Raw genomic sequence first — 14,459 nt, 5'->3', positions numbered from 1 at the left:
CGAAATCCCTAGGAGGAGTTCGATCAAATACGAAGGCTGTAAACGTCAAACTCGAGGTAAAAAATGGACCTTCAATACAAAATGGCCGACTTCCTGTGATAGTTGCACTATGACATTACTTGTAAATTCTGAGCGTCTTAGTACGCTCTACAACTGTACCGAATTTCAAGTCTCTACGATGAAGTAAGTGAATAGCAATGGGTCTTTTGAAAATTGCTAGGTGGCGCCGTTGAGCCAATTTGTTTGCGATTTTTGCGGCGACCTTAAAATACGAAATTTTTAAACTGCCCGTATGCATCCGCCAAGTTTGGTGAGTTTTTGAATATGCTAAAGCCTCCAAAAAGGCGCCTCTTTGGGGGGGCAGAAAAATAAGAATAATAATAATAATAATAATAAACAGTACAGATACAATAGGCCTTCGCAGCGCTTTGCTGCTCGGGCCTAATTAAAGCTGCAAGCAGCCTCGGGCGGCCCTCGCAGCAAGCGCCGCTCCGGCCTATTGGCCACCGCGGGGGTTCCGGCCACCGCAGAAGCTCTCGCTCGGTTTCCAGAGCCGCAGCCCGCTCCCCACCGCGGAAGCTCCGCCGCAGTTTCCAGCACCGCCGCACGCCAGCCGCCGCAGGAGCTGTCGCGCGTTTTCCCCGCCCGTCCACCGGGCGACACGCGTGAATGCGTTCGGCGGCGCTCCCCGACGACTGTCGAAAAATCTGGCGCAGATCGGTCGATGCGTCGAGGAGATACGGCCGATGTATCAACTTAGGGGGCGCAGTGGAGTCAAATTACATCTCAAATCCGTCGGGCTCTTTAGAGGTGAACAAAGGTCATACATATCCAGTTTGGCGCCAATCGGATGATCCATGCGTGAATAAGAGCCAAACGTATGCATATGGCGAGGGACTGATATTCGCCATTTGGCCACGCCCACACGGTTCAGCCAGAAGCGAGCATTGACAGAGCTCATCATCTGAATTACCTTGATTAGGTCAAGAGAGCCATAAACGGAGCTTTCCAAGGAAAAAAAAGACACTTCCTGTTCTGAGGGGGCGGGGCTTAGATGACGTCATAATATGATGACACAGGGTCGTCAGGGATCCCACCAGGGTCACTCGTGCAAAGTTTGGTGCAGAAGCTATCGACCGTTCACAGTAAAATACAAGACTTCCTGTTGTCAGGGGGCGTGGCCTACGTGATGTCATCATTTAACCATTGGATATTATTGGACACAAGATAATGATCAATAACTGAAGGTTTGGTGTCTCTGTCAGTTTTTGTGTTAGAATTACAAATTATTTAATTTTTTCCTCTTTAATTCAACATTGAACTGTCATTCCGTAGGGCAATGCTGCCCTCTGGTGTCGAATTACTGAAATAATGAAACTATTTCAGTGGGCAGCAGAGGGCAGCATTGCCCTACAAACAACGAACATGGACTGTTTATTATGTAATTACACAGAAGATCTCTCTAATTCATTCTGAGGGGCGGGGCTTAGATGACGTCATAATATGATGACAAAGCATTGTCAGGCATCACACCAGGATGAGTCAGGCCAAGTTTGGTGCAGCTCGGTCGAAACATGTGGAATCTAGAAGCAAACGTATGGCATCGGCGTTACAGGTCACTTCGCCACGCCGCCACACCCAGCTGCTTCATCGCAGCCGGTCAGGGCTTGGATCCACAACACACCAACATGTCTTCTGTCTCTGGACACAGTTTCATGTTGATTAGGTCAAAGGGCTAAGATAGCGACCGTTCACAGTAAAACATGACACTTCCTGTTCTCAGGGGGCGTGGCCTAAGCGATGTCATAATTTCACCACAGGGTATTTTAGGACACCTATTGATGATCAATAACAGAAAGTTTGGTCCCTCTATGTGTTTTTATATAGGAAATATAAGAGTTTCGTGTTTCATGGCGAGTAGGTGAACTTTGACCCCTGGTAACCCCCCTTCAGCAAGCTCATACAGTCACCAATTTGATAACTTTAAATCAGACATGCCTTATGATCAGACTGACCGAGTTTGAAGCCGATCAATCGAAAACCCTAGGAGGAGTTCGATCAAATGCAAAGGCTGTAAACGTCAAAATCGAGGTCAAATGAACTTCAATCTAAAATGGCCGACTTCCTGTTGGGTTTAGAGCATGGCTCTAAGAGACTTTTTTGTACGTCCCGACAAGATACACATGTGTACCAAGTTTCGTAATTCTAGGTTTAAGCATGGCTTGGGGCTGTTCATTTAAAATACTCTAGGGGTCGCTATAGAAAAATTAGGCCACGCCCACCAAATATCGCTATGGATTCCTGTTCGGGGATGGATAAGGATCCATCCTAGTGAGTTTGGAGCAGCTCACCCCGAAACTGTGGAATTCAGAGCCAAACGAAATTCGATGGCGTTCGCAACGCCGCCACGCCCACCTGCTTCATCGCAGCCGGTCGGGGTTGGAATCCACAACACACCAACATGTCTTCTGTCTCTGGACACAGTTTCATGTTGATTAGGTCAAAGGGCTAAGATAGCGACCGTTCACAGTAAAACATTACACTTCCTGCTCTCAGGGGGCGTGGCCTACATAAAAAAAAAATTTCACTGCAGGGTATTTTAGGACACCTGATGTCGATCAATCACTGAAAGTTTGGTCCCTCTATGTGTTTTTGTATAGGAAATATAAGAGGTTTTTGTTTCATGGCGTGTAGGTGAACTTTGACCCCTGCTAACCCCCCTTCAACATGCTCCAAAACTCACCAATTTGATAACTTTAAATCAAACATGCCTTATGATCAGACTGACCGAGTTTGAAGCCGATCAATCGAAATCCCTAGGAGGAGTTCGATCAAATACGAAGGCTGTAAACGTCAAAATCGAGGTCCAAAATGGACCTTCAATACAAAATGGCCGACTTCCTGCGATACTTGCACTATGACATTACTTGTAAATTCTGAGCGTCTTAGTGAGCTCTACAACTGTACCGAATTTCAAGTCTCTACGATGAAGTAAGTGAATAGCAATGGGTCTTTTGAAAATTGCTAGTTGCCGCCGTTGAGCAATTTTTTTTGCGATTTTTGCGGCGACCTTAAAATTCAAAATTTTTAAACCGCCTAGTCGCTTCCGCCAAGTTTGGTGAGTTTTTGAATATGATAAAGCCCCCAAATGGGCCCACGAAATGGGTGGAAGAATAATAATTAAAGCTGCAAGCAGCCTCGGGCGGCCCTCGCAGCAAGCGCCGCTCCGGCCTATTGGCCACCGCGGGGGTTCCGGCCACCGCAGAAGCTCTCGCGCGTTTTCCAGAGTCGCAGCCCGCTCCCCACCGCGGAAGCTCTGCCGCAGTTTCCAGCATCGCCGCCCGCTAGCCGCCGCAGAATCTGTCGCGCATTTTCCCCACCCGTCCACCGGGCGACAGGCGTGAATGCGTTCGGCGGCGCTCCCCGACGACTGTCGAAAAATCTGGCGCAGATCGGTCTATGCGTCGAGGAGATACAGCCCATGTATTAACTTAGGGGGCGCAGTGGAGCCAAATTACATTTCAAACCCGTCGGGCTCTTTAGAGGTGAACAAAGGTCATACATATCCAGTTTGGCGCCAATCGGATGATCTATGCCTGAATAAGAGCCAAACGTATGTATATGGCGAGGGACTGATATTCGCCATTTGGCCACGCCCACACGGTTCAGCCAGCAGCGAGCATTGACAGAGTTTATCATCCGAATCATCTTGATTAGGTCAAGAGAGCCATAAACAGAGCTTTCCAAGTAAAAAAATAGCACTTCCTGTTCCGAGGGGGCGGGGCCTAAGTGATGTCATCATTTAACCATTGGATATTATTGGACACAAGATAATGATCAATAACTGCAGGTTTGGTGTCTCTGTCAGTTTTTGAGTTAGAATTACAAATTATTTAATTTTTTCCTCTTTAATTCAACATTGAACTGTCATTCCATAGGGCAATGCTGCCCTCTGGTGTCGAATTACTGAAATAATGAAACTATTTCAGTGGGCAGCAGAGGGCAGCATTGCCCTACAAACAAAGAACATGGACTGTTTATTATGTAATTACACAGAAGATCTCTCTAATTCATTCTGAGGGGGCGGGGCTTAGATGACGTCATAATATGATGACATAGCATTGTCAGTCATCACACCAGGATGAGTCAGGCCAAGTTTGGTGCAGCTCAGTCGAAACATGTGGAATCTAGAAGCAAACGTATGGCATCGGCGTTACAGGTCACTTCGCCACGCCGCCACAGCCAGCTGCTTCATCGCAGCCGGTCAGGGCTTGAATCCACAACACACCAACATGTCTTCTGTCTCTGGACACAGTTTAATATTGATTATGTCAAAGGGCTAAGATAGCGACCGTTCACAGTAAAACATGACACTTCCTGTTCTCAGGGGGCGTGGCCTAAGTGATGTCATCATTTGACCACAGGGTATTTTTGGACACCTAATGATGATCAATAATTTAAAGTTTGGTATCTCTGTGAGTTTCTGTGCAGGATATATAAGAGTTTCGTGTTTCATGGCGAGTAGGTGAAATTTGACCCCTGGTAACCCCCCTTCAGCAAGCTCACACAGTCACCAATTTGATAACTTTAAATCAGACATGCCTTATGATCAGACTGACCGAGTTTGAAGCCGATCAATCGAAAACCCTAGGAGGAGTTCGATCAAATGCAAAGGCTGTAAACGTCAAAATCGAGGTCAAATGAACTTCAATCTAAAATGGCCGACTTCCTGTTGGGTTTAGAGCATGGCTCTAAGAGACTTTTTTGTACGTCCCGACAAGATACACATGTGTACCAAGTTTCGTAATTCTAGGTTTAAGCATGGCTTGGGGCTGTTCATTTAAAATACTCTAGGGGTCGCTATAGAAAAATTAGGCCACGCCCACCAAATATCGCTATGGATTCCTGTTCGGGGATGGATAAGGATCCATCCTAGTGAGTTTGGAGCAGCTCACCCCGAAACTGTGGAATTCAGAGCCAAACGAAATTCGATGGCGTTCGCAACGCCGCCACGCCCACCTGCTTCATCGCAGCCGGTCGGGGTTGGAATCCACAACACACCAACGTGTCTTCTGTCTCTGGACACAGTTTCATGTTGATTAGGTCAAAGGGCTAAGATAGCGACCGTTCAGAGTAAAACATTACACTTCCTGCTCTCAGGGGGCGTGGCCTACGTAAAAAAAAAATTTCACTGCAGGGTATTATAGGACACCCGATGCCGATCAATCACTGAAAGTTTGGTCCCTCTATGTGTTTTTGTATAGGAAATATAAGAGGTTTTTGTTTCATGGCGTGTAGGTGAACTTTGACCCCTGGTAACCTCCCTTCAACATGCTCCAAAACTCACCAATTTGATAACTTTAAATCAGACATGCCTTATGATCAGACTGACCGAGTTTGAAGCCGATCAATCGAAATCCCTAGGAGGAGTTCGATCAAATACGAAGGCTGTAAACGGCAAAATCGAGGTAAAAAATGGACCTTCAATACAAAATGGCCGACTTACTGTGATAGTTGCACTATGACATTACTTGTAAATTCTGAGCGTCTTAGTGAGCTCTACAACTGTACCGAATTTCAAGTCTCTACGATGAAGTAAGTGAATAGCAATGGGTCTGTTGAAAATTGCTAGTTGCTGCCGTTGAGCAATTTTTTTTGCGATTTTTGCGGCGACCTTAAAATTCAAAATTTTTAAACCGCCTAGTCGCTTCCGCCAAGTTTGGTGAGTTTTTGAATATGATAAAGCCCCCAAAAAGGCGCACGAAGAGGGGGGCAGAATCGTAAGAAGAATAAGAAACAGTACAGATACAATAGGCCTTCGCAGCGCTTTGCTGCTCGGGCCTAATAAAACAGTACAGATACAATAGGCCTTCGCAGCGCTTTGCTGCTCGGGCCTAATAAACAGTATGAAAACAATAGGCCTTCGCAGCGCTTTGCTGCTCGGGCCTAATAAAAAAAGTAGATTTAACTCAATATTTGAGGAAATACAGAACATTTTCACCCCCAGCAGTTAAACAAGTCTATGATCTCTGGAGAGTTTATATTTAACTTTTTGCAACACCATTCACAGTCTTGCATTCCAACAGTTTTAACATACTAACCCTTTTCTTGCATATTATATACTATATGATATAGTAGTATTTTTAACACACTTTCCTGCCTTGTGACTATTTAATAAACCACAGAATAATTTCAGCTGATTGAATTTTGTTTTGAAGTACATCAAATGCTGATTGGCTGACTTCCTTGAGATCAAAGTGAAATAGGAAAAACTGTCGGTTGCTGGCTTTTATTTGCACACACATGCAGGTGTGTGTAAATAAAAAAAGAAAGATTCAAACCAGCCTGAAGGTATATTTGTACAAATGACACAGATGACCACTTGTACAAATCCCAGAATCAAACCTTCCAAAAAGCGCCTGCTTCATGACGACCTCTATCTCCGTCTCTCTGAATGAAAATTGTTTTGAAAAACTCACTGAGTCCGTCAATAAATGTGTGTTTAACAGTCCAGTCTGTTGTCAAAATCGAACATCTGCATAATCATCAGCAAGTAACTTCACACAGTCCCCTGCTGGACATAGTAAATAACTGCACCCTCAAAAAAAAAGAAAAGAAAAATAGATCCTTCCTCAGTTAAAACTGTTCATAAAGACAAATGAAACCTAAAGCTGCAGGTTTCATGTCTTATTTTCTGTCAGTGACTCATAGACAATTCTGACTGTTGTTTGAAACCACAGGAAGGATGTGGACATGTACTTTGCTGCTCATCTTAGATTTATGCAGCAATGCTCCAGCCTCGCTCCCCGTTCGCACATCGGATGGGGATGATGAGGGTGGAGGAGGGTGAGGGTGGGGCAAGAGGCGAGGGGAGGTGTCAATAATGTGGGCCAAGGCAGTTGATCGGATGGAGGCCGCGCAGAGAGACTCCAGATGTAAACACAACCAAATCCCTCATGTTCCTCTCTAATTAATCTCATTTGTGAAGCATCAAAGGTCAGATAAGCCGGTCACTACTGCCACTAATAACAGCAGAGGAGGAGTAAACAAATACGGGCCGCGGGCCAGAGGCATATTCCAAACGCTTGCGGCGTTTCCCACGACGTCGTCTCGGATGTTTGGGAAACGAAACGCTGACGAAGGCGCCAGCTGACAATGCGACTCGCTTCCATCGCTTTACGAGAGTTTTCCAGGACTCCCTTGGCTGGGATCATTCTCGGCATCGCCCCACGCCTCGGACGCGAAAGATATCTTTATCTCGCCGTGAACCCATGGCTGCTTGGCTACTCAGATTAGCACCTGTTCTTCAACTTTGCGTGCCGGCTAAGCTAAATGAGTGTTCAGGTACATGCCAAAGAGAGAAACAGAGAGAGAGAGAGAGAGAGAGAGAGGGGGGGGGTAAGCATGTGTGAGAGAAGGAAGGAGCCAACAGGATGCCAGTTGTTGGGTGTCATGCCAAACCAAGGCACCGGATGGTGGAGATTAAGCGTACTCTGGAGATCACCGGGGCAAGGGGGCAAAACTTTTAGCACAGATGAAGCTTACAAATCCCCAAACAGACTTCTCAGAAACGATGGTGGGAACTTTGTTTCACCCCATCGAGGTAGACACAGTAGGCGTTGAACTTTGCGGGACCTCGACTTTTCCTCCCCGTTCGCCCTTTTATCCTCCTTACTCCCTGTCACCACGCGTAGACACAGCGGAGTTTTACCGAGGTTTCAGAAAGCTACGGTTTCAAAATCGCTCGAATTTTTTCCGTCACACCATCCCTGCAGTTCGAAGCGTCAGAAAGCTTCGCTGAGAACAGAGTTTTCAGAGCTCACCCTCGACCATCAATTACTGTACTGGTCAACTGGCTACAAGAAGCCTACTGATCCCATGTGTGTGGAGTTGGTGGAGGACCCAAACACAAGCAGGGGGTAGGAGTGACACTTTTCAGGTGATTAATTAACTTAGCAAGCTGAAACACATAGGAAAACTCCAGAAAACACGAGAACAAACAAGAGAATCCAGCGAAGAGAGGTTGAAAACAGAGTGTATCAATACTAGGGACAATGGCTGCTGAAGCGAGGAACCTGTGAGTACAATTACCTCGATGAACTGAAAATACACACACAGGGAAGCACAGAGGAACTAACTAAACGCAGGTAAACAAAACCTAAACAGAGAGTCTAAAAGTTTATTTCAACTATATTTTCTTTATACTTGCAGAGAATATCAGATTGGTTGTTTTGGAAATTTTTCTTGCCTTGCAAAATGCATACGGTCAAGTTGTGATCACTACTTGACCGTATGCTGATTCGCTCTTACTAAGGAAACAGTTTCAACAACACCTGATACGTTGTTTTAAATCTCTGTGTTATTACCCTGATGCTGGGCTGTTTTTACTCATGGTTAGCATGTTGTGAGAATCTCATACCAATCGTGAAAGTTTCTCTCTGAGAAAATTAAGAGGCGAATCTCACTCGCCGCTGTTATTTCACCTGGAGAAAAATAAAAATCTCATTTTCATCACCGGCGCCTCCAGCGTTTGCGTTAATAAAGCAGCGTTCAAGGCCAGTGGCAACTGAATACGGTCTTCAGGGGCACATGAATATTTGAAGTTCACGGCGGAGCAACACGAGGAGCAGGGGGAGGAGCAAGACGGCGCGTGGATCAGAAAACAAGACTCCAAATCAGCCCACCTTCCACTTACATGTAACAGAAGTAAACAAATGCGCAACGGTGATTTAAGCCAGAAAAACAGACTTTTTCTCTCATATTTATGAACCGTCTTGAACTCATGACTCATCGTTAGCAGCTCGGTAAAATGTTTATGCTGCGGAGTCTCTCACAGGCATTCTAAAAGAAGGGCGCAGAGAGAGATGGAAAACGATGCCCTCACAGAATATTCTCCATAAAAAAAACCCTTCAAATTAACTACTTTCATCAGCTCAAACACTCCGCATCGTCTTCTGTGCTCGCACAGTACTTCCTGTGGGGGAACAAAAAGTTCTGAGCACCGCACAACGCAAACATTTGAGGCACTCTTTACCTTGGAAGAAGCTTTTGACGCGGAGGTAGGAGACGGCGAGGCGCAGCACGGACAACTTGTCCAGTTTGGAGATGACGTCCGGAGGGAACGGCAACAGGCTGGCCAGGCGGTCCAGTTCGGCGTTGAGCCTGTCCCGGTGCCTCTTGGACGGGTTGCTTTTCTCGTTGGCAGAGGACGGCTTCCTGCCGACGACAAGGCGGACGGGAACAAACGTCGAGACGTGAACGTTTGGGATCAGGCGGGTGCAAAAGACAGAAACGTCTGAAGCAAACTCAGACTTGAGAAAACAGCCGGCAAAAATGACACATTTGGTGAACTTCACTTAAAACTCTTTTTTTTTTTTTTTTTTAAACTGACAGGTATCTATCTAAATGTATAATTTGTCAGGTTTTTAACATCACAGGACAAAAAAAATACACCTGAGCAAGTCAATCAGCTTAGATCCTGAAGCAAAAATGACTACTAACTTTGTCAATTTTTGAGCAAAACTTTTTTTTAGCAAAGTTACTTTTAGGAAATAATGTGCGTTAAATGCAAACCCAGTCTTCATAACTCTCTTAGCACAAAAACGGGTTTATTATTGATGACTCTTGCAGGGCAAGCACCGCAGGTTGCAAACTAATGCAAAGAGTCAAGACTTGATAAAACCACACTGCGCACAAAGAAGTCTTTCCTCTCTGCCTTAAATATGTCATAAAACCACATTTATTTGTCTCTCTTGACAATAGGCTTTTGGGGGGGTTGATGTCCAAGAAAGAGAAATCTTGCACGATAAAACCTTGTTCTTCCGAGTGTTTTCCGAAGGTAAAGTTAGTGCGTGACTCTTCCTGGTATTATCTTGAACAATTGGCGATGGTTTGACTGGAGCATAGAGGTATAAATTAAGTTTTTTGTTGTTGTTTTAGTTTTGTTTTTTCACTTTAACCAAAATGAAAAAGACAACAAAGGCAACCACTAAAACAGCAGAATGCCAGCGCGCTTGTTTCATTTTAGGAGCTGAAAAAGTCCATGCAGAGAAGTGGTTTTGATGTGGCAAAGATTTCCTCTCAGATCAGCAGCAAAAGGCAGGGCCGAGCATGAAAACTTTATAAATGCCACAGGCCGTTTTATTTTTTTGTTGTTTTTTTTTTTTTTAGTAGGGGGGGCGGGGGTCACCACTTCCCTCTTTATTAACTTATATAACAGTCATATCTATTCATTACGTCCCTTGGGATCAAATACGAGAAGTGTGCATCACATAAAGTCACTAAAATAAAAATAAAGAAGCAAAAACCTAATTTACCCACCATTCAGCCTCATTGTCTTAAAAGCATCAACTTAGACTAAAACACTTGTAAAAGCTACTCCAGGACGATGAAATTAATTCGCAAATACAAAAACTCCAAAAATAACTGCTTAAAGTTCTTTCTTTCTTTTTTCTTGTTCTTACTAGCAAATGTGTCCAACAATCATTAAGAGTAAGCCTGAAAAAAAAATATATATATATATATATATATAATAATAATAATTATAATATCCACTTATAATAGCACTTATCAAATGCATGCACAAGATCAAGCGTGGCTCCTTAACTGTTTCTGGACGGGCTTCCTCCTCTTCCTGCCCGCGTACATGCAGTCTCCAGGTGGGATCATGATCTCGCGCTCCGTGGAGGTAACAGGTGCGCTGCGGATAAGACACGGCAAGTTAGAGCTGCTTTACGAAGCGGCTGGAGGAAGACACTTCCAGGACACGTGCAGCAGGATGACAGCTTCAAAAGCGGCATGTTGTTGACCATTATTGCGTCTCCAAAGGTCAAGCTTGGACCCCACCCCTCCAGATCAAAATGTGTAGAAAATGAGTGCATCCCTCCCCCGTGTTAATTTTTTTTTTAAAGTGCAGGAGAAGTTGTCAAACGTAGATGCTTAAATTGTCTTGTCCTCAAGAGTGTTAATCATAACGTATCGATCATGTTAAAAGGTCAGTGCAAATTCAAAAACAGTAGAAAACTGACCTCTATTTTAAAAAGATTTTTTAAAAATTACGAAACTTAAAAAAAATAAATAAATAACACAATTTTTTTTTAAAAAAATCAGAGAATAATACACCAACCCAGAATCTCCGTGGATTAAATCCAGAATCGAGTTGGCTCCAGAATCACATCCACTTTAAAATGTTCCACAGAGATGCGCCTGGCGGAGGTGCACCGGCTCCGGGAAGCGATAGATCCAGCGGGAAGACGAAACACAACGCGGCCGGGGTCCCTGCTCGAGCTCCGCGCTGATGTTTTCATCAGCGTCGCTCTGCTCGGAGGCAGATGTTGGCTGATTCTTTATACCCAATCGAGTCGCCCTGACTTCCTCGCGTTTCAGGTGGCGGATTCCTCTGAATGACATGTCGAGCTCTTCGCACGCAACTCGCCGCCTCGCAGAAACCGGCGCGAGCGCACACACACCGCGCGAGCGCACATACACAAAGAACAGGAGCTTATGCTGCTTTCAAGTGCTGTGCGTAACGTGGGAATTGGTCGTTGTGTTGTGGTTTGAAGATTATTGAGACTGTGGTTCCCACACTGAGCATCCAGCTTGCCCGGGGCTCCCGTGGGGGGATGGGGGGCGCCTTATGAAGTCCGGGGCTCCAATCTCCTCTATGTCTGCCTCGGGTACTGGGGGGGGCAGGTCTGTGTCTCCTCACCCCTGCCATTGTACATTCATATGGAGAAACCTTTTACACACACAAGCTTGTATTAATTAGTCCCGTCTGCTTTTCAATGACATCGTTGTTGTTGTTGTTGTTGTTGTTACATATGTTGTTTGTCGCTGTCGTTTCTTGATTCTCGTTTTTGTTCTTTCTGCAGGTGTAGAAGCAAATTTCTAGGGTGAATTCTTATGCACTATTTTCCCTCCTCTGTTCTTTACTTCCACTTTTCCCTTTAACTTTTTACTTTGCCTGCCATCCTTTCTTTTCTCTCTCTCTCTCTCTCTTTCAGTCTTTTCTGTCACAGTGTCCATTGCATTTGAAATGATCATGAAGCATTTTGCAATACAGCTATAGGAGCTATTGTAGTTGTTTATTTATTTAAAAAGGGACAATTCACATCACGTAGCACGGTAGAGGCAGCCATAAAGGCTAGTTGTCATGTGTAGTTCCTTAAGGTACAATCAATGTAAACGACATATTGTAGTGCAATACAGCCAAATGAACAAGCTTCTTCATAAAAAAAGATAATAAATAATAACTAAAAACCCTTTTTATGTTAAAAAAAAATTTTCATATGTGTGTATATATATATTTTTTTCTCCAACAGGTTAACGTCATTGAGCTGGACACTACACCAGGAACAAGTTTTGGTGGTGGGACTCAGAGGGTTTTGTTGACTGATACCCATAGAGACCAAGCAAATTACTGGACTTACCAAGCTGAGAAATTACTTTAACGCATTTTGTACTTTCAAACACTGTAGAGAAAAAGATTCCTTAGGTGTCCATATTATGACTATCCAGAATTTTTACTTTGAGTTTTGCTTTCTCAGAGGCAAGCGAAAGCTTTTCTTTGACCACCAACTTTCTCTCGCGTCTGATTATAGATTGTTAAAGAGTATGGGAAATTTTAACGCTACTGTAAGCAAATTTTATAAAAGTTGTGCATACCGTTTTGCTAGATGCATACCGATTAGAAATGCAAATGAACCGTTTTTTTTTTTGTTTGTTTCTTTTACTGTAAATATCACCAGGTTTAACGTGCAAAGCAGACATTTTGGATTTTAAGGTCAGGATTGGGAATTTTTCTCTTTTAAGCTGTTACCTTCTGAGTAAAAATTAAATGCACAATTAAACTTTGTTTGACACCAATTATGCAGTGTCAATAGAAAACTATAAAATATATATATATATAAATCTTTTCAGCGGCAAGCATAACATACTGTCCCACTGTACGTTTTGTTTAAAATGTCTTCCAAGATCTTGGATAAGTACTTGCTATAAAAGTTTGATAACTGTTGCATTTGGATGTTTTTTGTTGTTGTTCATCGTTTTCATAAGAAAAAAAGAGGAAAAAACATGTGTTGAGCTGGATTCCAATCTCTACCATTTCCTTTTATTTTGAAAGAAAACCTCGGCTAAATTTCTGCATTATGTTTGTGTCAACCCTCGTTTGATATTTGTGGTGATATTGACGTAAAACTGCGAACCAGTATGTGTTTATCCGCTTTTATCTTTTCGAGGAGCACGTGAAAGCAGCACATGCTTAAAGCGGTGTATTTTTTTTTAGTGCCGCGTGCGCATACACACACACACACACACACACACAACGAGAGGGGCGGGACCTCGCGCTCACCAAAACGGCAGTCGCCACTTTCAAACAGGACAGACGAGACTGGCGACGCGAAACTCCGGTCGAGAACCGGAGACTCGTGTCTGGGAAACAGGGGCTTCACAACCAGGCACGAGTTTTTTTTTTTTTTTTTTTTCTTTTTCTTTTTTCTAATGGACTAACGGGGAAGTCTTTGAACCGACTTAGATGTAGTTTCCAGCAGCCGGATGGTTCGGCGGGAAAGGCGTGACAGTTGCGTCAAACGTGAAAGAAATCCTTTCGTTTACCCTGGAATCCTCTTCCAAACAAACACACTGTGCCTCCGTAAAGTCGCGAGATTAAAGTTTTGGCGCCTGCGTGGGTTGTTTACATGAACGTATCATGAAGAGTGACTTGGTAGATAGGACTTACGAAACCGCACTGGGTGTACCTATTTTTAAATTTATCCCTGGAAGAGTTGTGGCAACCTGACTCGAATGCCCCATTTCTGTTTCTGTAGCCTACTATTTAAATCTAATAATTTGGTAAAAAAAAAAAAAAAAAAAAAAAAAAAACTCTCCCAAAAGAGCAGCCTCAACTTCCAAGGGTGGAGGCTCTGACGTCACCGGGGCTCCGGAGAGAGCCGCTCCTTCTGCCGCCACGCAGAAACAAACATCCACCAACAGAAGCTCGTCCCGCACAAGAAACCAACCACAGAAATAACTACATTGCATTACAAAAGATTTAAAACATCCATAATCAATATAGAATCATTCCGTTTATATAATGTGATTGACATGCTTGCTTTTTAATGCCTAGAAAGAATCTGAAAATGATTTGTTCCGTGGTTTCATAAGTAGAATAAAAGTCTCACAATCTTTCTTACGGTGCCTACATGGCGCATACCACAAGGGGGCGTCCATTTTATTTGACACGACATTTAAACAAGGAGAAGAAAACCTACGCCGGTGTTCAATTTAGAGAACAAATATCCTGGGTGTGCTGTGGTGGCGCAGGGATTAAGCACAACCCACATATGGAGGCCTTAGTGCCTCGACGCGGCCGTCACAGGTTCGATTCCTGGCCTGGTGACCTTTGCCCTTCTCTCATTACTCTCTTTCCTGTCAATTCACTATCAAATAAAGGCCAATAAAAC

At 44.0% G+C, this 14,459-nt stretch overlaps 1 protein-coding gene across 1 annotated transcript in view; it reads right to left on the bottom strand.

Moving 5' to 3' along the window:
• Positions 1-11,445, bottom strand: part of ahrr (aryl-hydrocarbon receptor repressor) — an 85,640-nt gene extending 74,195 nt beyond the window's left edge. The window contains exons 1-3 of the mRNA XM_005811479.2: positions 11,126-11,445; positions 10,607-10,699; positions 9,035-9,216 (exon numbers count right to left, since the gene is read on the bottom strand). Of these exons, the coding sequence (XP_005811536.1) occupies positions 9,035-9,216; positions 10,607-10,668 (244 nt within the window). The 5' untranslated portion in view covers positions 10,669-10,699; positions 11,126-11,445. The remainder of the gene's footprint in view (positions 1-9,034; positions 9,217-10,606; positions 10,700-11,125) is intronic.
• Between the last annotated feature and the right edge of the window lie 3,014 nt (positions 11,446-14,459).

Source organism: Xiphophorus maculatus, chromosome 21 (genome assembly GCF_002775205.1).
Source record: "Xiphophorus maculatus strain JP 163 A chromosome 21, X_maculatus-5.0-male, whole genome shotgun sequence".
NCBI classification, from domain to species: Eukaryota; Metazoa; Chordata; class Actinopteri; order Cyprinodontiformes; family Poeciliidae; genus Xiphophorus; species Xiphophorus maculatus.
The sequence above is the reverse complement of the archived record's forward strand: the minus strand, read 5'-3'. Positions and strand labels throughout refer to the sequence as shown.